At 46.1% G+C, this 26,888-nt stretch overlaps 2 protein-coding genes across 8 annotated transcripts in view; one reads left to right on the top strand and one right to left on the bottom strand.

Moving 5' to 3' along the window:
• Nucleotides 1–2,894, bottom strand: part of FKBP4 (FKBP prolyl isomerase 4) — a 19,753-nt gene extending 16,859 nt beyond the window's left edge. The window contains exon 1 of the mRNA XM_074901894.1: nt 2,675–2,894. Within this exon, the coding sequence (XP_074757995.1) occupies nt 2,675–2,758 (84 nt within the window). The 5' untranslated portion in view covers nt 2,759–2,894. The remainder of the gene's footprint in view (nt 1–2,674) is intronic.
• On the top strand, nt 2,347–26,888 carry TCAF2 (TRPM8 channel associated factor 2). 7 transcript variants are annotated; one of them, XM_074901892.1, is made up of 14 exons: nt 3,035–3,593; nt 3,993–4,391; nt 8,935–9,010; nt 10,223–10,273; nt 11,667–11,788; nt 12,546–13,179; nt 15,509–16,479; nt 18,481–18,575; nt 19,578–19,791; nt 20,620–20,859; nt 22,636–22,973; nt 24,615–24,941; nt 25,656–25,778; nt 26,668–26,888. In XM_074901892.1, the coding sequence occupies exons 6-14, from the start codon at nt 12,563–12,565 to the stop codon at nt 26,677–26,679; spliced, it is 2,937 nt and encodes a 978-aa protein (XP_074757993.1). In that variant the 5' UTR covers nt 3,035–3,593; nt 3,993–4,391; nt 8,935–9,010; nt 10,223–10,273; nt 11,667–11,788; nt 12,546–12,562; the 3' UTR covers nt 26,680–26,888. The 7 variants fall into 7 exon arrangements, with proteins under 7 accessions (XP_074757989.1, XP_074757994.1, XP_074757993.1 ...); XM_074901888.1 differs by lacking the exon at nt 3,035–3,593 and adding an exon at nt 2,347–2,504 and having other exon boundaries at nt 25,656–26,888; XM_074901887.1 differs by having other exon boundaries at nt 25,656–26,888.

The raw sequence follows: 26,888 nt of genomic DNA, 5'->3' as shown, positions 1-26,888 counted from the left end.
TTGTTTCCAGTACTGATTGGAGTATCTAGCTCCAAGCCATTGTTTTAGCTAGGCAAAAGGGAACCAAACGGAGGACCCTATTTGCTTGCATCTACAGAGATGTGGAACACTTATTCAAGGGCAGTTACACAGAAGTATGGATCGGTGCTCCTCCTTTAACAAAAGGCTATAAAAATGTCATGCTTCTATACCAATCATGTTTTTCACTGAAGGAAGCAGACCCTTGCAAGTCTCCTTCTCAAATTTTAACTTCTTGCAACCAACCACTGTCAATCTCCCACTTTGCCTCCCACCATCCCTGCAGCTAACTATACCACTGAAATGGCAGCACCCTCCACTCAAAGCTGAGGCAATACGGACAGCCTCTGTCAGACTCTTAACAAGCTGAAAGCACCTCACTTGGATGCATGAAAGAGGGGAGAAAAAAATAGAAAAAAAATACTACCTGCTCAGTTTCCTAGGGAGAGAATGCAGAGTGTGAAAAGGGATGCCTGACGTCACACAGCACACCATCCCCTTACCCTGCACCACCTCAGTGCTACAGCAGTTATTAGCATTACAGAACTAATCTATTGATTTCTCCCCCAAGGAAAGCAAAAATTCAAGCAACCATTCTCACAAAGATCAGGGAATGGAGACATATGAAAATAATGTGAATCTGGTAATCAACCTAAACTACTTCATGCTTAGATATATATATGTAAAAAAAAAAAGTGGATCCAAACTAGAAATTTTAAAGCAGCTAATCTGAAGTCACTTTGAAAAAATAACTGCTTTAATGGAAATTTACTAAGCTTTTCCAAATGCCATATTCTTGTAGTGTCATACCAAGTTATCCAACATGAAAATAATTACTATCTCATTTTCAGTATTTATACAATATTATTATTTTGCATTTAAGACACTCGAGTTTCACTTTTTTCATATACTCAATATGGCAACCCTATATTCCATAAGGTTTACATTTCCCTTTCAGATGGAGAAACCTTATTTTTCTGTTCATAGTGACTGCAAACATTTCTATTTCTAAACTTAAATACTTACACTAGAAATAGTGCAAGCACATTCAGCAATACCAGGTAAAAACCTCTGGATACTATTCTGATATAAAGCTAATGAACAAATAAGAAACTGCCTGGGATCAGTGCAATGATACCAGTACAAAATGGTGTAGGTTAGTTCAGAGTTAGACCCTTGATTTCAATGGGTGTACTCTGCACTGTGGCAATTACTAGAAAAATAAAATTCATGAAGGCTGGACTTTATGACCTTTACAGTCTTTCGCCTTAAGAATTCACAATCTCACCTTTTTTTAAGTTTTCACAATGTCAGTTCTTTTGCCAGTATTTTCTCCCCTGCCTTTAAAAATAATTAGGAAAAAAACAAACAAAACCAAAAACCACCTACTGCTTCTCCCATCATCACAAGGTGGGCACTGCATGGAGTAGGCAGATGCTCTCTGCCTTTTACCATGCTCAGGGATCTGATGCAGGAGACTGCAGGCAGCTTCCATGCGGATAAGAACCCTGACCTGATACTGTGCTATGTGCAAAACAATTAAAAAAAAATAAAAAAAAAAAAAATAGACTCTCACCAAAGCACGGTAGCAGGAAATATGGGAAAGCAAGAGTATCAACCAACCACACATCTTTGATCTGGTCCCCGATACCCCTCCTGAACTGGAGACATTGCCTCTATGACAAACCCAGAAGGCTCTAAAGGTTAAAACCAAACCCAGAAAGCTCTAAAGGTTAAAACCAGAATTTTGTCTTTGCTGTCGTGCCGCTTTTCTTCTTCCACACACCGTAACTCTTGACATTTCACTGTGATTAAAAAACCGCATCCAGTGACTGTTAAACCTTTTAAGAGAGACTAAAGAAGTTTCTAGAGATGTGGAAATAGGAAATATCTGACAGAGGAAGTCAGCGCAACTCCCCCTCACGGTATAAATTCTGCTCCCCTTATCATTCCTTTCCCAGCACGAGGGAAGGAGCCAGCCCGCCGGCACCCCCCGCACGACCCTCGGCACGGCCCGCGGGTGCAGCCCCCCCACGGGCCGCAGTCCCGCCCCCCGGGCGCGTCCGCACCAGGCCCACGCGTGCAACGGCACCAGCTCGGCTCCCAGAGGCTGCCCGCACCAAGATGGAGAAACCCCGTTCCCAGCGCCTCAAAAAACGGGCAAAAGCGGGCAGCGCGGCACCGCTCCGCACCACCCGCCAGCCCCCACGACACGCTCGCACCCCGCCGAGGCACCATCTTTAATTCCCAGCCCCCGAACACGTGCTGAGGGACGGACGCGGACGCCCCCCCTACCACCAGCCCTCCAAACAAGCCGTGCGGGCGGAGAGCGGCCCTCTGCCCGCCGCAGCCCCCCCACCCGCGACCGCGGGGCTTCCCGGCGGGGGGAAGGGAGCGCGGAGCTACCGCCGCGTGGGAGCTCCCGCGGGCGCGCAGCCGCAGCGCCCTCCCCGCCGTCGCTAATATCTGATCGGCTGGGCAGCCCGGTAACGGCCATGTCCCCCCTTCCCCTCAGCGGGAAAACCGGGCCCCGGCGGGCGTGAGGCGCCGCGGGGAGCGCCCGCAGGCGGGGGGACACCCCTCACCGCTTCCCCCGCGGCCAGCGGTCAGCGCAGGGGGTGTGGGGAGGGGGAGCGGCCGCCCTGCCGCCAGGTACCTTGAGGACGCCCTCATCGCGCTTAGGGGTGATGTCCGCCCCTTCCAAGGGAGCCCCGTCCGCTTTCATCTCCTCCGCCGTCATCCCGCCTGCCGCTGCCACCGCTGCGCAGGGAAGAGCCGCCTCACGGGGTCGGGGTCGGCACCAGCCTCCCGCCGGGCTGGGGGTAGCGCCTGCCTGCGCCTCCGGCTCCGAGCAGCGGGGGCGGGCACCGCGCACCTCCTGCCTGCGCTGCAGCGCCGGCCCCCGCTCGGCGGGGAGGAGGGAGCGGAGGGGAGGGGAGCGGAGAGGGAGGGACCGACCGAGAAGTTTCTAGAGAGGCGGCCGGGCTGCCGCAAAGCGCCCGGCAGTGCCAGGGGCCGGGGTGAAAGTGCGCGTCGCCCCTGGGGGCGGAGAGGGCGGCGGCGCCCGGGGAGGGAGAGGCAAAACCGCCTGGCAGCGATGCGCGGGGGAGCAAGAGGAGGAGGGAGAGTTTATTCCCGAGAAGAGGGGCAGGTGCGCCCACCTCTCGCAGGCGGTGCAGGGGGGCCCGGCCCGGCAGCGAGGAGGAGCCGCCGCGCCCTGCCCTGCCCTGCCCTGCCCGGGGACAGTTTTACTCAAAGCTGCGTTTAGAGTAAAAGTAACCCTCCTGCCACCTCAGTACTAGCCGTCCTTTGCAGATGTGTGGGCTTGTTTTCTTCTTGCCCGCGCTGCGCTCGGCAATGGTCACAGGAAAGGCGGTAGAAACAGGCAGGGAAGCATCGTGCTGACAGCGAGTGTGCGGCCCAAGGAGCTCGGGCATCCCGTGGCTTACCGGGCTGCACATCCCGTTAGAAACCCTGGGCTTGAAAACGGTTCATTACCCTGGACCAGGAAAGGTGAAGACATACTCAGGGCACAGAGCATAAGCTCTGTGGCTTGCCCATCCATAACCGTCGGGGTAAGTAGCACCGTTTTGTGCCTCAACCTGCTGCTGGAATGTCTGGGGATGCATAAATAAAGAGATGCATACTCTGAATATGAAGAGCATTAGTTGCAAGTGATCTGGCTCTGGCCTTACTCTGCATCTGTACATCCTCACAGGCTGTATGCTTCTTTGGGCCAAATCACTGGCAACTTTCGGTGATGTAAAAGAAGACCAGGATCTTCTCCATCATTTTGGGCATTAATAACTAAAGCAGAAATATTAAAATGCATTCAGCCTTCCAGTGCAATCCGTTAACACCAGCTCCCTGGCCACCCCATGCTTTGCACGCACCCTGTGTCAGGTGTCATCTTCCTGCAGCACCTTCCCAGCCCTTCTTGAACTTTCCTTTCCTCTCTCCTGCTTTCCCAATAGGTCCTGGGCGCTGGGCGGGCAGGCTGACACCCAGCAGTCCCTCCTGCCTGCTGCTACACTTGCTCCTCCACACCGTTTGCTCCGAAAAAGGGCTGGAACTGCATGGCCGCGGCAACATAGCGCGCACCCCACGAGCAGCTGAGGGAAGGACAGATGCCTGCTTGTTGCGCACCTTCTGCTTTTGCATCTTCAGCATGATGTTTGATCCTTCTGGAGCAAAACTGGTCACTGAAGCTGGAAGGAGAGCAGCCCACAGGCTGGTGTTTGGTGTTCTGGAGTTGCTTTTCCGAACTGCATTGCTGTCTCGGAGCACGGGCCTGTGCAATGCAGGCCTCTGAGTTGAGCAGGGATCGCTGGGACGGCTGCAGGAGGCTTGGCTACAGTGTCTGAGATTGCTCTGTGAGTATGCATGTTGCACCTGTGCTGACTCCTGCACGCAACCTGGAGTTGTTCTGTGCCGGTATAAAGCTGCATCTGTGCACAGTGCACAATGACTCCAGCAGCCTTAGGTTGGCTCTGCCGGTGCCAGAGGAAGGTGGTAGCAAAAGAGTCTAAATAAAGAACCTGTAGTTCTTCCAGCAGATGAGTGAAATCTACAGGTTTCTCCTGGAAAAGAGCATGCTTTTCTATCCCAAGCATACTCTTTAGTGTACCTAAAGTAGGGGGAAGGTGGAACAGGAAAGAAACTCTTGTGATTTCTCAATGCATTTGGTCTAGAAGTTTCTACCTGTTGTCAATTTGCAATTTAACATGGATGAGTTATTTGGTTGCAGATTAAATCTGTAGGAGGTACAAAGCTGGTTCTGTGCGTAGACCCTAAACCCTGGTACACTGAGGAACACAGAGAGAAGCATCTAAGCTGGTTCTGGTCCAGCAGGTCTTGTCAGGGGATGCACAGCAAAAACATGGGAGATACTATTTCATCTGTCCCCTGCCTAATAAGTCTGTATGGTACTGAATTTACATTCTCCAGTCAGCACTAACACTCAAGTTGCCTGCACTCACAGTTCATCAGGTCTGACCTCTCTTTTCACCTAGGCTGGTCATCTGCCCTATGTTCGGCAATGAAGTTGCTGTTTGGGACTAGTACTTTTTCAGCTGTATGCTATATACTTAATAATCCAGCATTTGAAAGCTGTAGTATGTAGAAACAGTGCCAAATTAGCTACAACTGCCAAATGTGCTAGAACCAAGTTTAGGAAAGTAATAAATAATAAAAAAGAAAGGAGATCTTATAGTGGAGATCTCTTACAGGTGTTACATATCACATATATGTTCAGCCATTTCCTCGTTTTCAGCATAGCAGTGAAAACTTATGTAATTAATTTAAACCCACTACTACAGGCTATGTCCCGTAGTAACTTTTCAAAGACGGCTTAGATATTGTTCAAGGGCCTTCCTTAGAGTGCAACAGACAGAAGTTAAGAGTGGACTGTACGTGGAGGGCTTTATGGAAAAGGGGGCAGAGATACTAGAAAAAAGTTAGTGTTTCGGGTGATGTCAATGCTGTAATGCTTTTGCAAGGGTATGTATGGGTGGAAGGCAGGTCAGAAGAGTCTCCCTTGTCTTTTAAGCCTCATTTTTAAGGCTCTCATGTCATGTTTATAGTGCCACAGCACTGGAAAGGAGCCTTAATGTCATGTCAGGCCTGTTTTCAGAAGATACGTGTTAGAGACAATTTTGAAATCAAAATCAGTAACTGAGCAAGATGGGGAGAATACAAAGGAAAGATTTCAGAAGTTGATGAGTACGCTTAGGAGAGGTGAAAATAAAAATTTTGGCAGTAGCTTTCAGGCAGAGTGAAAGACAAGTGAGATGTTTGCCTGAAATAGCAGAGAATGGCCTGGCCAGTAAAATGTCCTGAAAAACAACTAATTGCAGCAAGAGTCTGGAACAGCCTCCCAGGACATGAAGCTGGTTTGCAGTGTGCTAGATTTATGAATAGGTTTACATAAAGACTTGCTAGAGATAACAAGGCTTGGACATAAAACATGAAAGATGGCGTAGGGCAACACAGCTCAGCTGTAGCTTTATTGATAGGTTCTGCACAGGCAAGGGTGAGATTCGGGGTGGCCTAGCCCAGCGAAAAGGAAGGGCCTTTGGGGTGCTGTCAGAGGGTCAGCTTCCTGGGTATGTCACCGCACAAGCGACTGCTGTGACTGCCTGGAGCGTGGGGGTTTAGGGGTTTACTTGCCCAGTTGCGTGGGTTGGGCTGGGACTGCAGACTCATGTGAACGGGGAATAAGGAGTGAGGAATGCAGGTCTGTACAAGCTCAGAGATGACAATGAGATAACAGCAAACAGAATAACCAAAAAGGGAACAACCCTGAATGTTTATTTGTGATCAGTATGTGAACTGAGCCCAAGCTCATCATGAGCACTGGGTTCACCCTTGGTTGGCTTGAAAGGGCCAAGCAGGGGGCGTAAGAAAGGGATAAAGACAGAAGCCACACACTCTGTGTCAGCTCAGACTCACTGCCAGCTGGCAGGCGGACCGACAGCCCGGCCATTGGCAGGGACAGCCCTGATGCCAACTGCCAGGGAAGACAGTTCGACCCAGGGTGTCTCAAGCATGGTGTGGACATTCCTGGGGAACCTAATACTAGAGGGATAGCTCAGAGGACACGGGCAAGAGCGGGAATTTGCACACCCATGTTATTTGAAATAAGGCCTTAAAACATTGGTCGATGGTAAGTATCTATCTAGCTGCAGTAATGAAGAACAAAGTAACTTGAGGGGGTTTTGGCATACATATCTTCTGAGTGATTGCTTGGTTAGTCTCAGAATCTGAAAGAAATCCCAGATGGTCCTCTGTCACACTGAGTCAGAAAAGAACATGATTTAAGAGATCAGGGATAGCTTGTAATACTTCTGCTTGTTGCATTATAAAGTATAATGGTGCATGATGAGGAGGAAGCAATGTTCAGTTTATGCGAATTGCACTTTTTTTTTTTTTTTTTTTCTGCAGTAGGCACTGCTACCCTTGAAGTCCACAGTAGGGCACAAACCTTCATCAGTCTAACCCTGGGCTGTTAGTTTGTGTGACATGTCTGCGATAGGCTGTTAAAGATGTCAGTTGCTGCCCACCACCTGAGTTATATCTGCCTGTTGTTCATTTTCAGCCTCAGGGTGCTGTCCCACTATCCCTGCCCTCCCTTGCTCCCCTGTAGTACACAGCAAAACAAGGCCTGTTCTGACCTTTTAGTTCAGAAAGGATAAAGTTGTTATTTTTCCTTATCCTTTACCACATCACTGCAGACTATAGTAGATTGGCATGGCCCACATGCAAAGAGCATTAGGCCTCTTCTCTGTTCCTTTTCAAATGAAAACAGTGGTGTTACACTTATCCCCTGCTTTAGAACCTAGCAGCATTGAAAGGGAAATGATCTGAGCTGTTCTATAGCAGGCATGCCAATGAGACTCAACCCTCCAGCCTGTTGACTGGAAAAGGGCCCTGTATCTGCAGTGCTGGAGGTTTCTGAGCTGCTCTGCTCCTTTTCGCCAACAGATGTCAACACTTTTCTAAAACTACAGGCTGTAGGACTTGCATTTAGGCAAGTTCTCTTTTTTTAAAAAAAATTATTTTCTGGTAAGGTTATGATTTCCTCTGTGCTTCTGCACATTAGTTTCTATTATTTGGTAATTTCATTATGTGGTATGTGCTGTCCTTTTAGATCACAGATGTAAATTTTTAAAAAGACTAAACAGCACTTTTTTATAGACATCTCTTCTGATTCAGTGTATCCCTGTCTGTACTGATCATAGCCCATCAGCCTGCTTTCAGTTCACAGGAAGTTAGTAAAATTAATTTTAATTAAGAAGTTAATTACCTTTCCAAATGCAAAATTATTTTAAAATACTCAGACAGATGTTATCAGTTGCTTTCATTTTGTTCTTTCCTTGCCTTATCTTTAAAAGCAATTAAGACTGCTGGACAAATGCATGTGTAGACATTCAGATTTTCTATTTCTTTGCATCCTGTTAGCCACTGGGTGTAACCCTAATGTGTGCATGTTAACACCACCAGAAAGGACGGACAATTCCTGGGGTTTTTTTCCTTAAAACACAGCAGCATTTTGCGAGGTTTGGTAATTGTAGTGTTTTGTAATCTACTGCTGTAAAGTGCCATATGAAATTAACACCAATAACAGTAATTGCAGATGGTAATTGCCTGATTGATTCTGCTGCACTTTTACTAAAACTTTTTTTTGATGTTTTTATTTGTTTTCAATCTGTTTTCTAGTAACTCTAAACACTGTAAGTGTAAAAAAAAAATAGAGTAACTTTTGGTAGTTGCTCTCTTGACCTAATTTTAAAGTTGTCATTAATTTACAACTTACTTCTTCTTTGGCTCTTTTTCCCTTTGATGTATTTAGCTTTCTTTCTTTGACTTTTGTTACTTTTGTTTCACTTTTGATGCCTTTTTTTCTAACGTCTTTCCCACGCAAGCTTTCTTGATTGGCTGCCTCCCACTTCTCCATCCCGCTTCTCCAGCTGTGTCAGGGGAAGTTCAGCTTGGACACTGGGAAAAGGTTCTTCACTGGGAGGGTGGTAGGTCACTGGAACAGGCCCCTCAGGGAAGTGCTCACACCACCAAGCCTGTCACAGTTCAAGCAGTGTCTGCATGCTGCTCTTAGTCATATGGTTTAGTTTTAGGTAGTCCTGAGAGGAGCAGGGAGTTGGGCTGGATGATCCTCATGGGTCCCTTCCAACTTGAGATATTTGATTCTATTATCTCCACTAGGTGCCTTCTTTTACCATAGTTTTGAGCAGTTCTTTAAGAAAGGTTGTTGTCCAAGTTTAAATATTGTATTCTCTTTTGCATGCAATCCATTGCACCTGAATTTATTGCTTTATATTGCTACCCTTCTTGCACATTTTTTGATCTTTACATTCTTTAGCCTGCTCTACTGGTGGCTTCATGGTGCTTGTGCTTTCACAGGTGTTGAAAAGGGTGGAGAGGCATGCAGAACGTACCCGAGCTGTTCAGTACTGAGAGTTGTCGTCTTCATCTTCAGGTTAGTACAAATTTGACCCCATTCTCAGGTGGTTCAGCCTCACAGTTACTCTGGATGTTGTATGTATGTGAGCACACACTTGCTAAAGCCAAGTTCCTGATCCTCCAGCGGGGCAGAGCTCGAGCACATTATTGCCCTAACAGCAGCGCAGGCTCTCACTTCTATGCTTAAGCCAGTTCTAGATCCCGCTTACTCTTGCAGTGTAGATGCTGCCTTTCTTTAAAAGAATATGCCATGGAATTTTGAAGTACACTTGCAGTTTTAGTGTATATTAAATTTGCGTCGGTTCTATGCAGCACACAAGTCATAGAATCACAAAATCACAGAATGGTTTGGGTTGGGAGGGACTTTCAATGACCATCTAGTTGAAACCTTCTGCCCTGCTGGGACATCTTTCACTGGGTCAGGATGCTCAAAGCCCCGTTCAACCTGACTTTGAACACTTCCACTGATGGGGCATCCACAGCTTCTCTGGGTAACCCATTCCAATGTCTCACCACTCTCATCATAAAAAAATTTCTTCCTTACATCCAATCTAAATCTACCCTCTTTCAGTTTAAAACCTTGTTAATGACAGACATAGTGAATATAAGTACTTTTGTCTCTTCAGCAAATGCTGAATGTCAGCATTCCTCTGCTTGCTCAGTTTGTTGGTAAATATGTTAAGAAGCAAGAGCCCGCCTACAGACTTTACTGCCTACAGACTTTGCAGCATACTTGGTGCTTGGTTACTGTGCAGACAGCTAGACTGTAAATCTGGAAGAGAGGAGAGGCTGGCAACCCCAAAAGTTGCCCCTATTTAGGAAGAGCAGCTGAATCCCTAGAAATTGTGTATGTATCACTCACTCAGGCTGCCTGCGATCTACCCCAGTGGCTGTTCTGTGCCTTTTGTCCCGTTCCTCTCAGATATTGCACAATCCCATACTTTTTACTTATGGAGATCCTCACAGGCTTTACAGGGACCTTAAAGACTCACCCCAAAGTGACAGCACTTGACACACAAAGTCTGTTCCCTTATTCACCCTTAGAGCCCCCGCCAGGTCCTCTGTCTCCCAGAAGTATTCTTCCTGAGTAGACCAAGGGGTATTCTTTCCTTTGTACCACATCCCTTTTGTCTGGGTGTGATGGCTTGTGGACAGCAGATGATGGAATCTTAAGTGAAATTTAATGAAGCCCCTATACCTTCCCATTGTGTTTTTGTCCCTTTTCCAGATCCAGAAGAAAGGCTTGGAGAGAATTCATCATCTGACAGGATTTATAAATGTATGTTCCAATACCTTCTCAATATCTTGGCTCTGTGGGGAGTGGGAACTGTCTGGAGGTGAGAGGTGGAAGGGGCAGGAGGAAAGACAAGGAATCAAGAGTCTTTGACTTGTTCAAGACACTGTCATGGAGAATTTGCACTGACATGTTAAGAAGGGAAGCAGCTAGGAACCAAGATCTCCCCCTTCCCTCTGTGTATGCCCAGATCTAGTAGTTGTTTCCTCCTAATTGACACAACATACAGCTCTGCAGTTCATGCAGTTCTTGTTAGACAGTGTTCTTTGTCCCTGCTGTGCCTTCTCTAGAAAGAGGAGTTTGCCTGTAGTTGTGTCTGCCCTGGGTCTAGGGAGTACTCTTCCTTCCTTCTCTCCATGCTGAAATGGTTAATACAATGGAAATGGAGAAACTGTGATTACACAGAAACTGGAAATTCTGTTATATGGTGATAATTGCATTCAGTTAAGAGAGAGTTAAAATCCTTCCCAAGACAGCCATACCTTGTTCTGGATAAATGCCAGGGAGTAACCATCCTTTTATGGGTCCAGAGGATGTTAGTTTCAAATCCTGTGATCAGAAGAAGGGTTCAGGCTAAGAAGTAAGGGTCATTTTTTACTGAATTTACTTCAAACCTAGTCCTGTAGGGTAGTCCTCAAGTAGAATATGAGTTGTTGAAACTATCCATCTGATTTTTCTCTCCCCTACACCATGGTCAGTGTATAGGTACATTAGTACCAAATCCTCAAAAGCCACCAGAAAAAAACTTTAGTATTTTCCAAAGTTGTTTTACTACTTTGTTGCACGATTCCTGGTAAAACAATCTAAACCACTCAGACCTCATATTTGCTTTTAAATGTAGGACTTTCTCAAACCTGGGGAAACAAAGCCAGAAGTCAGACAAAGCCAGCAAAGAAGCGCTAAATTACTGGGAAATGTACTTTTTATTCTGTGTTAATCAGCAGCTTTGACTCATAAATCATACGAAAACCAGCAGTGGAGTCTCATGAGAGTTTGAGTGAAAAACGGGAGCTTCCAGGCATGTCTAGAGGACAAGCAGTGGGAATGATGCTGTCAGGTTGCTGTTTCTGAGCACCCTGGGGCTTGTGACAAACCCAAATCAACGATGCTGCTTCTCCAGGATTTCTCCATTTTCCTGTGTTTGCATGCTGAAGATTTGCTTTCAGAGTAGCCAAATATGAAATGCGTGTGAAGACCAGAGAACGCTGCTCCAGTGTTGGCACGGGGTGCTGCCAAGGAAAGGGCCAGGCCTGCCCCAGAGCAGCTCCTTCCCTTGCTGTAGGCGTTGTGCTCCAAGTCAGCCTTGTGAATCCTGAATGACAGGAACTGGGTGGGACTGGGTCATACTCTCTACCTCAAAACCTTCCTGTTTGCACAGTTGCAGCTGCTCCACCTCAGCAGAAGATAATTTTTGGTGACGAGCTAAGCCAAACTTTCAAACGGAGGGAGCCTAAATAGAGCACGTGTCACCCACAGACCTCAAAGAGCTTGGCAATCAAGGTCAGTACCGCTCTCCTTACTTCGTAGATGGGAAAACAGGTGAAACAGAGCTGCAGAAAAGGGAAATTATTTCCTTCAGATCATGAGGCAGTTTGTATCAGGAAACTAGGGCATGAATCTCCTGGGCCCAGACCTGCTCTCCTAGGTAATGCATGACTTTGACAGTTATTCCAGGGGCGCTGGTTGTCTCCATCATTTCTGCTGAATCTCCTCCCCCTCACAGCACCTCCTAATACTGAACAAGAGCTTATAGTGCCTAAAGAGAGGTAGAAAAGTACAACTTGGGAATACCATCTTGCAGCAACTGTGTGTAGCTCTGTACGTATTCAGTTAGGAACTAAAATGTGAACTGCATGCTTGAATTGTGTTGTGTGTTGTGTTGATAATGTCATTTTATTTTCTGGCTATTTCCATGTAAATCACCTCTACCAGGCAAGTTCCTAGTAGCCTCTGGCGCACTCCCTCTCCAAATAAATTGTTAATGGGAAAGTGAATGCCTTTATTTCCCTGTTCTCCATCATGATGCATAGCAGAATTTGTTGAAACGGTGACTTTCTTTTCCTCCATCATCATGATATACTTGTCACTTCCGTTTAAATGGTAAATAGTGTGATAACAAAGCCACAAGTTTCCAGTGAATGATTCCTGTTTGTTTGGAGTTCCTACTAGACAACAAAGAAATGACTCCACAGGGTTGTTACAGCTGTTCTTTATTGCTGAGCCATACTGTAATGAATGTTGCTTTTCTCTCCACCAGATAGGAGCGACCTGAAGATGAAACCCTCTGCCACCTATGAGCTGTTAGTAGATGGTGTTGGGCCATGGGACTTCACTGGCAGTTTTGTTCCTTGTGAGCTGCTGCTTGTTGGAGAAGATGCCTACCCTGTGCTTGTGAGCCCTGAGAAGCAGGTTCTGATTGCTGTTTCACGTTATGGGAAGGGCCGGATTGTGGTTGCTTCCCATGAGGGAATTTTGAAAGACTCCAAGTTTTCCCAGTTCCTCAGAAATGCTGTGGAATGGCTCAAGCCTTCCCCCGAGGCGCTGGTTGGGGTCCATCCTCACCTGGATTCCCTCTCCCAGCTGCTGCTCATGGCTGGTGCCAAAGTGCAGGCTGGGGCAGAGCTCAGCCCCTCCCTGGGAGTGTACTGTGTGGATGCCTATGACAGCACGAAGGCGAAAGACCTGGTTGACTTTGTAAAGCAAGGTGGAGGGCTGCTTATTGGAGGCCAGGCCTGGTACTGGGCTAGTCAACATGGCAAGGAGAAGGTGCTGTTTGAATTCCCTGGGAACCAGGTGACCAGCGTGGCTGGTGTGTACTTCACAGGTAACGCTGTGGAGAAGGGCATCTTCAAAGTTGCCAAGAAAATTCCCAAGATCCCATTAATTGTCCCGTGAGTATTTGAATTGCTCTCTATTTAAACAACTGATGAGGTTATGTAGGTGAGGTTTTTATAGAAGATTCTTGAGGTGAGAGATAAGGACGATGGTGAATGCTGGTTCTTTAATAGCCAGGATGGGATGCAACTGTTGTCTTCCAATTTAAGGGGCACCTTAATGCTGTTTGCAGTCAGAAAGAATGGTGTCTTTGCTTCCAGGGCAGCTGAGCCAAGCCCGGGGAATGCATTCAAGGGGAAGGAAACGAGGGGAGCCATCTTTTAGAGCTGTCTGCCTGACCAAGTGTGCCTGAGTGCAACACACAGCAACACGGAACAGGAGGAGGATCTCCTCTCCCTCTCCCCACACGTGTGTACATGCAGGGCAACTTTCCCACAGTTCAAAACCAGGCTAGAGATGGAGCACCAGGCCAGCCCTCTGGGCCAGGCTCTGGCTCGCAGCTGCTAAACCTGTTTGGCCTGTTACTTGCAGAAATTCACCTTCTGCAAATGAAACCCTGGGGCTGGTGAGAGCTGAGGAGAGGCAGGTGCCACCTCCCTTCTCAGCTTCTGTGCCCACAGGCTGTGGGCAGGAAATCTCCCTGCTCCCAGTTTGTTAGGGATTCCAACCTGGTCCTGAAGCAGCAGGGCTTCAGGAAAACTCAGGGCTGTTGTAACTCATATCGCACAGCTGACCAGGCCGCAAAATTCTAGGTATTGCTCTGCCATCTTCCTTCGCCTCCCCTTGTCAGTGGGTGCGCCAGGCTGTGCCTTGCACCACTTTCTGCTGAGTTACACAAGGTGCAGCGAGTTTTCTGAGAAGCAGGAGTGCTGCTGCGTTTCCTCCGTGTGGCACCTTCATTTCACTGCAGAGAAAGCTGTGACAATTACAATAAAATTCCCTGCAAGTCTTTCCTTCACAGTCTTTTACCTGTGGGTAGATAATACTATATTTCTAGCATTTTCAAACAAATAATTGCATTTGATAGTTTCTGGATGCTCAGTTTGTTTCCCAGTAAACATAGTAGAAATCTCTGCTGTTGAATTCAGTGAAGTGTTTAGGACACAGCTAACAAATTAAGTTACTTAATAAAATTTGCTGACCGATTCTCATTCCCACCTGCATTGCACAGGTATGTTCCCACCGCCTGATGCACAGTGCATGGAAGAGGGAGAGGAGTGGAAAATTCAGCAGAGAAAAATTACATGGCAATTAACAAGATTTTAACTGGTGACTAAGGGTGAATTACACCTTGTTTAGGGTGCTTTTGTGGTGGTTTTGGTTGGATCCAGAGCCACAGAGAAATTTAGATACGTTATTTCTGTGCAACACAACAGCTTTGTGCATCTGGGCCTTCCTGCTGGCCTTTGCTTAACCCACAGAGAATCAGACTGCAGTCTGAGGCAGGTGCTGTGCCATATGCCTGAGCACATACTCTGTGTGACAAAGGGTTTCAGTAAAATAATAATCAAAGGAGAGCTGCAGATTTAATTCCTGTCCTATGGGTCTGCAGAAGAGCAGCTTCATTTATTCTTACTGAGTTGGCTGCAGTAGTCACCTAACAACAGATTCTTTCCAGGTGCTGGGGGAAAACTGTGTTTGGCAGAACCAGGAGAAAGTGTAGACAAAGCAAACGAGAGTAATTCAATATGTCTTACTCCACAGTGACATACAGGAGTTATACGGAAATAGTAGAGATAAGAGAGCTTTGCACAATATAATCTCTTTATACTGTGGAGACTGACTAGTGGTAATGCTAATAACTATGTGTTAGGGCTCTGATTCAACTTCTAGTTACTCATTATTGGTCTAGCTGTGTGTCTGCCTGCCCATCTAGCCTATCTGGCCTAGCTACCATTTCTTCAGTTCTCAACAGTGGCAGAGGCTGGGAGAAAATACAGAGACACCTTCTGGGCTTGCCTAGCTGATAATGACTAGGGTGGGGTAAACAGAAAAAATTTCTCTTATAGGAGATGTGCTAATTCCCACATCATCTGCATCTTAAAAAAATATGAAAGATCTTACGATTTTTTAGTTTCTGCAGTGTATTCAGATTTTCAAGCATCTTTTTAAAGTCAGAAGTCTAGAAACTTCCTTTTGATCTCTTTTTTCTCTCCTTTTAAATGAGTGCTGAGATTCTTAACAGATTTTCTTGGCTGCAAAAGCTGAGGCTTTAAAAAGAGAAGAATTAGGTATTGATGGATTTTTATTTTTTTTTTAAATTTAAGAACTGACAACATGATGTACTAGAATGAGGGAGGAAGAAGAAGCAGGGATGGGCAAGGTGACCTTTTGTGCAAAGGATTCTGGAGTGGGAGCTAACCTGGACCTCTCTTGGTTCTGCAGGCACCAGGCTAACCTCAGCCTTGATGCTGAGTTTCTCCTGCGTGGTGTGTCGGAGCTGGATTTGGTGACAGGGGGCGTACCCTCCATCTTGCTGGTGCATGGTGTGCTCTCCTTCCCGCTCTGCCTGGACAGCTCGCATCGCTGCCTTTTAGCTGCAGCACGCTACGGCCAGGGACGTGTTGTGGTGGCAACCCACGAGGGCCAGCTGTTCTCCCCAAAGCTGGCCAGATTCCTGCTCAATGCTGTCTGCTGGCTGGATGCTGGGAGGAAGGGGCTGGTGGGTGTGGATGCCAGCCTGAAGAAATTGTGTAGCCTCCTCTCTCAGGAAGAGGTGAAGTCGCAGGTGTCCCAGCTAACAGGCGACCTCAGTGTGTACTGCTGCTCTTCTTACAGCGACAGAGAGGCAGAGAGGGTTCACGCTTTCGTGGCAGAGGGAGGTGGCCTACTGATTGGAGGACAGGCCTGGTACTGGTCTTCCCAGAACCATGGCAAAGCTGCTGTGGCAAAATATCCCGGCAATAAAATCCTGAACCGCTTTGGAGTGAGCATTCTGGGGCAGAGCATCCAGGCAGCTAAGCACCCGCCGGTGGGATCTGGGGAGCACTACCACTTCCGCAAGGCGCTCGCTCTTTTCAACAGGCATGTAGACAAGCATGAGGAGCTCAAAGCCCCCTTGAAGGACTGGCTGCAAAGGCTAGCACAAGACTGTGCTGCTTTTCTGCACATCCCAGCCCACGACTGCCCTGCGTACGCCTCGCTCCACCGCATCCTGGCCAAAGTACTTCAGAGAAGTGGGATCCCACACGTCAGCAGTCACTGCCCTGTCAAGAGCAACTCCAAAGAGGCAGTCCTTCTCTGCATGGCGACCGAGCTGTCCCTCACCATGACAGACAGTGCAGTCCTAGTGCAGAAATCTGCTGCTGGGGTCTGTGCTCTCCCCGTCACTGTGGAAATTGATGGCACAAACCCAGGTGAGGAGTCTGTCTCCCTTCCTCTTGAGGCATCCTGGTGCTGGGATCCCTGGGGCACCTGGCCTCAGTGTGCATGTGTCTGTGTATGTCTGAAGGTGGGCACAGATGTGCAATTTCACTGTGGGCTTGCATGGAGGCTCACCTCTGTGTAGTGACAGACAGGCTCCTTTTGTGGCCAGCCCTGATTTCAGCCTGCTGAAACACCCCACAACAATCCTGCTTACTTGCTGTTGGCGCACAGGTGCTTGGGGAAGCACCACCTAACAGAGGTGCCTCAGGATACCTGCACAACACAATGGCTTTGGCAAGAAAGCTTCCTTGAAAAACCCTGGGCTCTACACTGCAGGTTGTTGTTGCCATAGTTGTGCTGATACAACTGCCTATGGGGCCATCCAACTAAGAGGTAGGAGTTAGGAACAAAAGGGTTATATTTTATCTAGATAATTTCAGCTTCAGTGTCAACCACTTGTGTCAGCACAGTTCATGGAGTAAGGTCTGGTTTTGGGGGTGAAAACAAGAGTCTTAGAAGCATGGTGGGAACTTACTGGGCTGACACCACCACTGAAGCCAAGGTACTTGGTAATTACACCCTGAATGATTTGTCTAAACTTAGGCCTTGTATCTATACAACTTTGCTGCGATTCCTGCTCACAGCTGATATGTTTAAACTCCAGGTTAAATTATGCTAGTAAGATGTTATCCCCTGGACAGATTAATCTGGATTTTTTTTTTTTTTTTTTTTTTTTGTATTAGAATATGATCAAGAGGAGTTGTTTCCAAAGTCTTCTGTTGAGATAAAGGAGGCTGTTCTGTTCTGGAGCGGTGATGTCTGAGTGCAGGGGATATTCAGAGAGAAAAGTTGTGGAATAACTGCTCTCTGCTTTTAACACTAATGACTCGGGACAAAAGAGGAAAATTGTCAGGGTTGGCTGAACTGAATGCATTGTATCAAACACAGTATTTTCTTTGACTGGAAACATTCAGAATTTGTGTCATTTCACATAAACAAAAAAGAAAGAAATGCTAGCAAATCCTGAACACCAGTTCTAAACTGCCTTTGCTGCATGTTCAGCAAAACTGAGGTGAATTGGTGAAACATTGTGATATAGTCTAGTTAGCATTTTTCCTTGGATTAGGTTTTGCTTGACAAAACTGACCCTGCTTTCTTGGAGGACAGGAGAGGTTGTAAGTTGGGATGCTTTATGACAATTCATCTCTTTTTAGGACTTTTGCTGTTTGTATTGAAATATGCTTGAGTAAACTTTATGGCAGAGTGGATTTTGCCTCATCAGTACAGTGGAGATGGGTCAGTTTTGCACTGGGTGTCACAAATGTTTAGAGATCTGGGCAGAGGAGACTTGTGTTTCCATGGGAAAACTGTCTAGAAACGTGCTGAAGTATAGTGGTGTGGTACCCATCTTACAGTTACATCTAGCTGTCTACATCTACATATAGACTGTGCTTTTAGGCTTTATCATAACTTCAGTCAGCTAGAAATGGGAATTCTGTGGGCCTCAGCTTGGGCTGGACCAGTCAGTAGGGAAAAATGCGCTGTCACTGTCAGTCTGTTATTTAGGAAATGTTTTATAACTATTACAGCCCCAACTGTGTTTAATACCGCTGGAGTATGTACCTCTTATGAGGGCGTTAGAGTTAAGAGGATCTGAGTGGAGGAGGTGTTGGGGGTTTTGGTTTCTTTTTTTTCTTCTTATTTTTAAAAGATACTAGTAAACACATTTAAGCTTGGCATCTCCAGAAGTTCAAATTCGGGTGGGATTGCTTGCTAATGGTGTAATGATCTTGTTCACCCTGCTACCCTACTGCTTTAAAACTGTACTTCTGACAGGTTGGAAGAAATATGAGACAGTTCTGGGAGTGTTAGAGCAAGGAAAAAGAACATGATGGAAGATTCTTCTGTTGCAGCTTGAAATCTCCGGAATCTGTGTCAGGCCAAAGAAGTGCTTGACTGATGATGATTAGGACTGTTTTCTTGCCTTTTAGGTGAGACAGCCTGGAGGAGTACAGGACTCTACCTCCCTGAAGGGCACACAGCAGTTATAACATTCCCTTGCCAGGTGGTCGGTGCTGGTCTGAAGGTAAACTGTCTCTAATTCGGCTTCTGTTTATTATTTGTCAGGTGAGCACTCAAAAATAGCATGGAGAAGGGTTTTCTCCGTACTTGTTTTGCTGCCTTTTCAGTCCTTTCCTACTGCTGCCACCCTGTGGCACTTCCCATGCATTGTCATTTTTCACCTTGTTTCTCACTCTGTTCTGTTACATTCCTCTTATTTCTGTGTGCTGGTGGGATAACTGAGTGTGCCTGCTGCCTGAAGGCAGCTGTATTTGTTTTGTTATTGTGCAAAGAGAACTGACCAAGGTGATTTTCAGATAAAAACTTGGGACCTTCTATGCACCAAACTTAGTTCTGTGTCTCTAGATCTCTCATTAGGTGCTCTCACAGTCCTATCACTATTGCTCATGTAGATGTATATCCAGATCAGATGTAATTACTTGGGATCCTATTCTCTGCAAAGTATGAAGCAGGTAAATGCTTACCTGCTTGGATATTTTTTGCAGTGAGCTCCCTGCAACTGAAATGCAAAGTTAACTCAGGTGTTTCTGTCTCATCCTGCAGCCACATGCTGTCTTGTTTACTGTACAAGGACCAAGGAAGAGGCACAATAAAAGAAGTCAGGAGTGATCACATCTCTCCAGCTCACATGTAACAGGATGTGACTTTGATGCTGGTGAAGGGTCAAGGAACGATCAATGCAAATACAGTGCAGTGAAAAAAGTCAGTCACTGTGGTACCCTGAAGTGCTGATGAAGGATGTAGTTGACCCAGTAATATTGGGAGTATGGCTGTAAGACACTGAGACAGGGAATAGCACTGAACTTCACCAGCTTTTTTTCACTGTATTTACTGCTTCTGGTCAGCACAAACTGAAAACTTGAACTAGGTTGGAGTCAGAAGGCTGCTTCTGCATGCGTGTCCTGCAGGGACAGTGCTGCAGCAGATGGCTCAGGGTGCTGTGGTTGGTCTGCCAGGCCACACTTGGAGCCCTCTGACCAGCTGTTCTTATCCTTCTGTTTGGCAGGTGCAGATTGGATGTCACACGGATGACCTCTCTCACGCCACAGAGCTGAAGCGGGCCCCAGTAGTAATACGCACCTGTGAGATTGCCTGCCAGAAACAGTCTATTTCCTGCCTCTGGGGTGGCCTCGTTTACATCGTAGTACCAGCAAGGAGCGTCCTGGGAAAAGTGCCCATCACGGTAGAAGGGGCAGTCAGAGCTCCTTTCTTCAAGCTTGGCAAGTCTGTTTACCTTTGGTGCCTTTCTCCTTAGTACTGCTCACAGATGCTGCTATCCCTGTGACTGAAAGAAAAAATGATCCTGTGTTTAGGAACGTCTTAGAAATGGCTGGGTTTAGGAATACCCAGGTTTAGTTTCCTTGCTTTGTTGTCCTCATGGATTCTGGGTAGGTCACTTTCTGCCTGCTACGTGGCAGGAGGTAGGTGAAGGAGCTGTCACAAAATGGGCAGGGTTTGTCTAAACAAACATCTCTTGGAGGTTGGAGTTGTCATTTCTGATGGAAACCGTTGTGTTGGAGGGACACAAGCTGACAAAGCCTTGCACTCTGCCTGCTTTACTGTGCCCCCCTATGGCCATCTCCAGCCTCTACAATAAATCACTGCTGAATTTCCCATCTTTGTCAGTTCCTCTTCTCTTCCTGTATGCAATTTCTTCTTGCTCTTCTGTCAAACTAAACAAAACCAGGGTTGTTATATGAAACAGCAAATCTCTGCTGGAGGAGAAGAAATGAGATCATCAAGAGGTGCTGGAGAAACCCGATGCTTCTTGTTCTCAGATGGAAAACAGGGATCTGTTCTTGCTATGCTGCTACTCTGGTATATGCTAGTCCTTTTCTGTCTGTTTTCCATCCGTTAAAGAGCTTAAGCAGACTTCCCAAGTACAGGATGAGGATTAACTAGTTAACGGCCACCACCCCCAGTCACACAACTACCACATACTGTTTTCCAAGAGAATTCCATGACTGTGGTCTCTTTCCCCAGCTTGTCCTCTGGGAGTGTGTTAAAAGTCAGAGCTGTGCTTAACCAGTTTTCTGCTGTTAATGTAGGGGAGACCTGTGAAAGCCAGTGGAAGGCCTGTATCCGGCACTACCCTGCTCCCTGGGCAGAACTGGCTGTTGAGAATCTCATCCTGACGGTGCCGTCTGACAGCATCCGCCATATGGAGAACCCACAGCCTCTGCTTACTCTGTGGAATGAGATCATGGTGGCAATAAGCGAACTGGCAGCCATACCAACAAAGTTCCCAAGGCCGGAGAGGATTGTAACAGATGTCCAGATCTCATGTGGTAGGTACCTTGCCATATGGCCTTCTCAAGGGCTAAAAGACAAGTGACCTCTAGCAGCAATGCCTGTTCCTTCAAGATTATTTTGCTAAAACCAGGCTGGAAATATATGTAAGGTGTTAAATGACTACGACCCTTGCATAACTGTGAGCTCCTCTATCAGGATGGAAACAAAGTAAGGCAGGGCTTAAAAAAATATATTGACCCTTCCAGATGCCTCTCTGCTCTCAAAACTGGTGTCTCACTCAGCTGTTCTTCTGCCTGAGTGTGTTAAGAGGCAGAGCTGCTGACTGCAGTGGCTTTGGCTCTCGCTCTCCCTTCTGAATGCACTGCAGAGTCAGTACAGCTGCGAGACAGTGACCTGATTTCTATTTTTCCCTGCCTCAGCCACAGGACTGTTCTCATGCATTCAGTGACAAACCTGTGTGTGCCTGCCTGCTGGAGATGAGCTTCACAGAGATTATTGTGGGCAAAACTTAGATGTGTGCCCGAGGTGGTGGCAATGGAGCAGTAGAACCAGTATCACTGCCAAAGCTCATGAGTGTGTAGTTTTGCAGCAGATGCTCTCCCACCTCAGCTTTTCTAGTTTTGAACTGAGTGCATTTGATCTAGAGTCAAATTATATTGAAAATGTGGAACTTATATACAATTAATGCAAGTTTTGTTCAGTTGTTTTTCAAAATAGACTGGTTAAATTCATCATCCCACAATGAGACAAGGGCTTGGCATGAACCCTGATGTCCTGAACCTTTGCTAAGCCACACGGAAAAAATTTGTTGCACATCTTGGGAGTGTTAGGTTCTGCTATCCTGAGCAAATGCCAGTTAAAAAGATTATAGTCTGCAGACATAAAATTCCCTTCTGTTTTGGGTGGACTAAATGGTTTCACTCGCATTTCTGGACCAGAACTTTCTGGGTGCCAGTGACTGCTAAATGCATGCATCCCTCTTATTAAAAAAGAGAGAGCTCAGCATCTTAAAATAGTTCTTGCAGGAAGGGGGTTGCCATTCATGTTCTCCAACTTGGGTAGTCTACAGCCTTAGTGTTCAAAGCCAGTTGTGTAGGCTGCCTACATTGTGAGTGTAAAGGGCTGATTATCTCCTGCTACAACAGGTGTTTGAATTCAGGGATGTGACTCTTGCATGAAGTTTTGGGAATCTTCAAGGACAAATTAGGGTTGAAGACACCAAGGATACATAAGTAAAATCTCTTGCAGTACAAAATTCTTGCCTAGCATGGTGCTGGGAAGTTGTTTATAGAATAGCTAAGCATGACAAACTTTGCAGTCCTTAGGCATGACAAACTGTGACTTCCATTGTGTCTCATCCCTAGTGTTGAGTGCTGGAGTGCAGACCTGAGTATCCACACTACATAGGAAGACTCAAGTTCTGCCAGAGTTCTGAATCACATTATTGCTGTGCTCAATTTATGAGAGTTCAGGTGTATTCTGGGTAATGCTCAAGCTTTTTACCTCATCCTAAAATCTCAACCTCAATCCAACCATCTACTGTATGCTTATGTATAAAAAGGAAAGCAGGCAAAACTGTGCTTGTTCAGTATTACCTTTACACTGTTTATTTGACTATTTATTAAAATGAAACTTGTAGTATTTCCTTATCTTACAAAGGGAAATATTTGTCATTCATGGCAATAACAATGTGGTTTGTGAGATGGAGGAAAGGTACTAGAGAAATGGAAAAAAAAAAAAAAATACAGTCACATTTCTAAGAGGCACATGAGTGAGCACTTATGACGTGTTGGTACCTGTCTTTCCTGCAGGCTGGATGCATTCTGGCTACCCCATCATGGGCCACCTCGATTCCGTGAAGGAGATGTTAGACGTGAAGCACATGCAAACTACTGGTCTTTGGGGTCCTGTCCATGAGCTGGGACACAATCAACAGCAGCGAGCATGGGAGTTTCCCCCTCATACCACAGAGGCCACCTGCAACCTCTGGTCTGTCTATGTTCATGAGAAGGTGCTGGGGATTCCCAGGCATAAAGCCCATGAGGCACTTAGGTCACAGTGTCGGGAGGAAAGGATAAGAGAATATCTGAAGAAAGGCGCTCAGCTAAAGGACTGGGAGGTGTGGACTGCTCTGGAGACATACCTGCAGGTAACTGGGAAAAGCTGCTATATTCTTAGTGCAGAAGGATGTCTGCAGCTGGTGACAGTAGCTGTCATGCCTTGTGAGTGTTTGCTTACAATCTGGGTTCATCTTGGGTTGAGAAGGCACCTGAGAGGTATAGAGACAGAGCATCTAATCCTGATGTCTCCTGAAAGCCTTCCTTTCTCAGACTTGGGTTTATCCCCTCGGGGAGAGAGCTTAGTGCAATATCTTTCTCCCTAGGAGAAAAACAGGAACTGCTTCTTCTTACACAGCATGCGAAAAGGGTGCTCAAACTTGGGCACAGCTCTTTAATCTGCTGTAGATTTCCTGTGAGACATTGGGCTAGCTGGCAAAAAAACCCCAACCTTGGCATTGTAAAGTGTCTGGAAGAGCCAGAACTCATGAATTGTATGGCTCAGCTCCTCTTTACAAAACACAACAGAGAGTGGGGTGTTTGTGTCAGCTAATGCACTGAGTGGAGCCAATGTAGTCCATCAGGTGGCAAGGGGACAGGTTCAGCTTATCCTCCTGCACATGTAACTGGATCTCTCACTGTGGCTGAGATTCTAAATCATGAACCCTGTCCTAGATTAAATTACGTTCTCTTGGGAAGCATGCGAGAGAGATTTTTCCTTTCCCCCTTTCCCTTAATCCTCATAGCAACTAATAGTCTAAGGGAAAGAGCACTCAACCTAGTTTAAACTGGGGACTGTAAGGTAAATGTCCATTATGGTGGCTTAAGCTACTGACTTGTGAGGTGAGTATCCCTCAACCCACTTGGTTGTGAGCTCTCACATCTTACATGAACAAGAAAATATTTATTGGGGAAGTGTTGATCCTGATTTTTCCACATCCTAGAGAAGTGCCTGTATCATCAAGCTGAAGAATCAACCTGTTTTCGCTGGTGCAACAAATATCAAAATAGTTATACAGAGTGGAACAGTTTCAAAAAGGGAAATTCTCCCACACTACCTTACCAGTTTGGCCTCTGCCCCAGTGCCTCACCCACACCCTATAGGCTGGGATCATCCATCTCCTGTCTGGCTACTGACAGAACTGCTGGGATAAATGTGACATGAAAAAACAATTACAATTCTGTCTATATACTCTCGCTGTTACAGCATAGTGGTTTTTTTTTCTCCTATGGAATGTTCTCCACATTCCTTTGAGACCCACATTTGGCTGCCATTTAGACACTTTTCATATTCCTTCAATCCAGGAAGTCTTCAGCCTTCTTCAGGCCTTTTAGGTCCAATTCCTGTCTGGTTCTTACACTTCCATGGCAGCACGATGTCCTGATGGAGCATACCATCTCTCAGAGTCCAGCCTGGATACCCATTTACCTCTCCAGAGTGGTCACTAATGGCTGTATCACAGTTCTTGCAAAAAAAAGAGTATAAAACAATTAGAAAATCAGTTAATTAGCTCAAGAGATTTACAGATTTAAATAGAACAACAAAACTCCTGTCTAGACAGTTCTGTCTCCACCTCCTCACTGCTTGCCTTGGAGTAAAGCCAGAGACCCCAAGGTTCTGTCTAGACCAGGAAAAAGAAGCACTTGCAGCATGCTCCAGGGTGCTGGTTCATCCAGTTATCCAGGATGTGCCACAGTTCACCCACACAGGTACTTGTGTTTTCTTCCTATAGGAAACTCGTGGCAGGGGAGAGAACAGACAGTTTTCACTGTGGACGTGTTGTGACAAGGAGTTGGGAAGTGTCTGGGATGGATACTCGAACTCGGGGTTGAGGAGATGCTTCTGCATTCTGCAGTTCAGACATAACCTAACATGGTGTGGAGCCTCCTCCAGTATATGTTGGCTTAATGCTTTTGACCTGGCACAAAACCAGACCCCTTCACCTCCCACCTTCCACTCAGCCTCCTCGTGGCTCTCCAACCCTCTCACAAAAAGATACTGCCTAGTCCATAGCAGTCTCTGCACCAGGAGTTCCCATATCAGTAGGGTAATATTAAAGGTAGATAATCTGCCTGTTTGTTCTGTCTGATGTAGAAGTGCTGTCTCCTGCTTAGCTGTTCCAGCATGATGGAGGATTTGTGGAATGCAATTAATGTCAATCTGTTTAGTATCAGAAAGCGAGATGTAGGTCATGGCGTGGTAAAGAGCTATGGACACTGAGTAGACATTCTGCATCCTATCATGCTGTTGTTACAAGTCAGCTCTTCATATTAAAACCCCATCTTGAGCAACAGCTTAGGTTTCCCATCCCTCTTTAAACTCATTACTCATGCAACAGCAGTTATTCTATCTGATTCCCTTTTGTTCTTATTCCTAGCCAAAGCATGCCATGCTCACAATCTCTCTTTCCTGTTTTCTTATTATTCCTTGTTCTCCTGTGCTCCTTCTTTCCAGGTTTTCTGTCAGTGTCCTCTCTGAAGCTTTTTCACTGCACAAGAAGCTTTCCTCTGCCCAAAGCAGCAGCTTGTAGAGTAGGTTGCTGACATTTCCCAATGCATCTTTCATCTCTGTTTTGGGAGGCCAGTGTAATGGAAAATGTGTATTTTCCTATACTCTAGTGCTGTAAGTTATGCTCCAAAGCCTGGATGCCTTCATCTAACTTTACATTCATTTTTAAAAGACACTGCAGAAACCTATGGAATTTTTTATTGCTTGTGATACAGAAATAATGCCAATGAGAACTTAATTGTTCTTACACTATATTCTTTATCAGTTGCAGGAAGGATTTGGTTGGGACCCCTTCATCCACCTTTTCTCCGACTACCAGAAGATGTCCACCATCCCAAAAGACAACCCTTCTAAGATGAACTTGTGGGCACAGAAGTTTTCTCAGCAGGTGAATAAGAACTTGGCTCCATTTTTTACAGCCTGGGGATGGCCTATCAAGAAAGAGCTGTCTGGGGAATTGTCTTCTTTACCCAGCTGGGAGCAGGACCCAATGAGATCCTATAGACCATGAAGAAAAAATATCTAAACCTTGATTCGCATACTAGCTATGGCCTATCTTTTCCTCATTGTGTGCTGCATGATAGCTCACTGGGTGCTTAGCTTTACACTGAATTCTTTAGATTCTTGCTGTCAGTGTAGGTCAACCCCAACAGAAATTCCACAGAAACTTGTGTGCAGATCAGCAACCATCTAAGCCATCTTTTGAAGAGTTAAATAATGAATGAACTTTTTTCTGGGTTCTTCACCTCAGGAGGAATGTAATGCTGATTAGATTTAGTTCCTGCAGAACCTTTCTCTGATGAAGTAGAACTTTTCAGGGTGGAGCAGTCACTGAAGCGGTTTCAAGGACACCACCAATAGAGTGTGGATCTTTGAAGCAAATAGTAGCCTCCACAATGTTGTATTCTTCAGTTACAATCTCAGTATCATGTCTTTCACTATGGTTTTGGTTACCCTGAAATCCCTAGTTTTTAATCACTTTAAGTATTCAGAACTTCCACACCTACTATTCATGGAAGTGACCTTATAATGCTTATATACAGCTTATGTAATACATAGCTGATACTGAAATGCTGTAGATTTCTTCCCGTCTTGTATGACTGTGTGACCCAATGTCCAGCTTTATGTCAATAAGTCAATTATAAGTTGTAGATGTCACTCTTACCACAGCCTGACAGCAAGATACATGCTATGCAAGACGGAAGAGTAGCAAAGAGGTGACTTGATTGTAGGCAGTAATGGTTTAACTCATGGACTCATCAAAGGTTAAAAAACAGGCACTGACATGACAGCGTGACGGAGCAGAGAAAAGGAAGACGACAGTTCATCAAGACAGGGGACCAGCCTTTTCCAAGGAGCAACAGAAGCTAATGTTTCTCCTACCTCATTCATAACTGCTTGGCTATTATGGGGGCTGGCAAGCATGTTAATGCTTAGCCTAATAGCATACCAGTCCCAACCCATTCCTTGTGTATCAGCAATGAATAAAGCAATCATT

Source organism: Athene noctua, chromosome 3 (assembly GCF_965140245.1).
Source record: "Athene noctua chromosome 3, bAthNoc1.hap1.1, whole genome shotgun sequence".
NCBI classification, from domain to species: Eukaryota; Metazoa; Chordata; class Aves; order Strigiformes; family Strigidae; genus Athene; species Athene noctua.
The sequence above is the reverse complement of the archived record's forward strand: the minus strand, read 5'-3'. Positions and strand labels throughout refer to the sequence as shown.

Coding starts and splice junctions, on each gene's coding strand:
- TCAF2 (XM_074901888.1), top strand. CDS start 12,563: ATGAAACCCTCTGCCACCTATGAGCTGTTAGTAGATGGTGTTGGGCCA. Junction 19,792..20,619: donor AGCTCCTTTCTTCAAGCTTG/GCAAGTCTGTTT, acceptor CTGTTAATGTAG/GGGAGACCTGTGAAAGCCAG. Junction 22,974..24,614: donor CTCTGGAGACATACCTGCAG/GTAACTGGGAAA, acceptor TTCTTCCTATAG/GAAACTCGTGGCAGGGGAGA.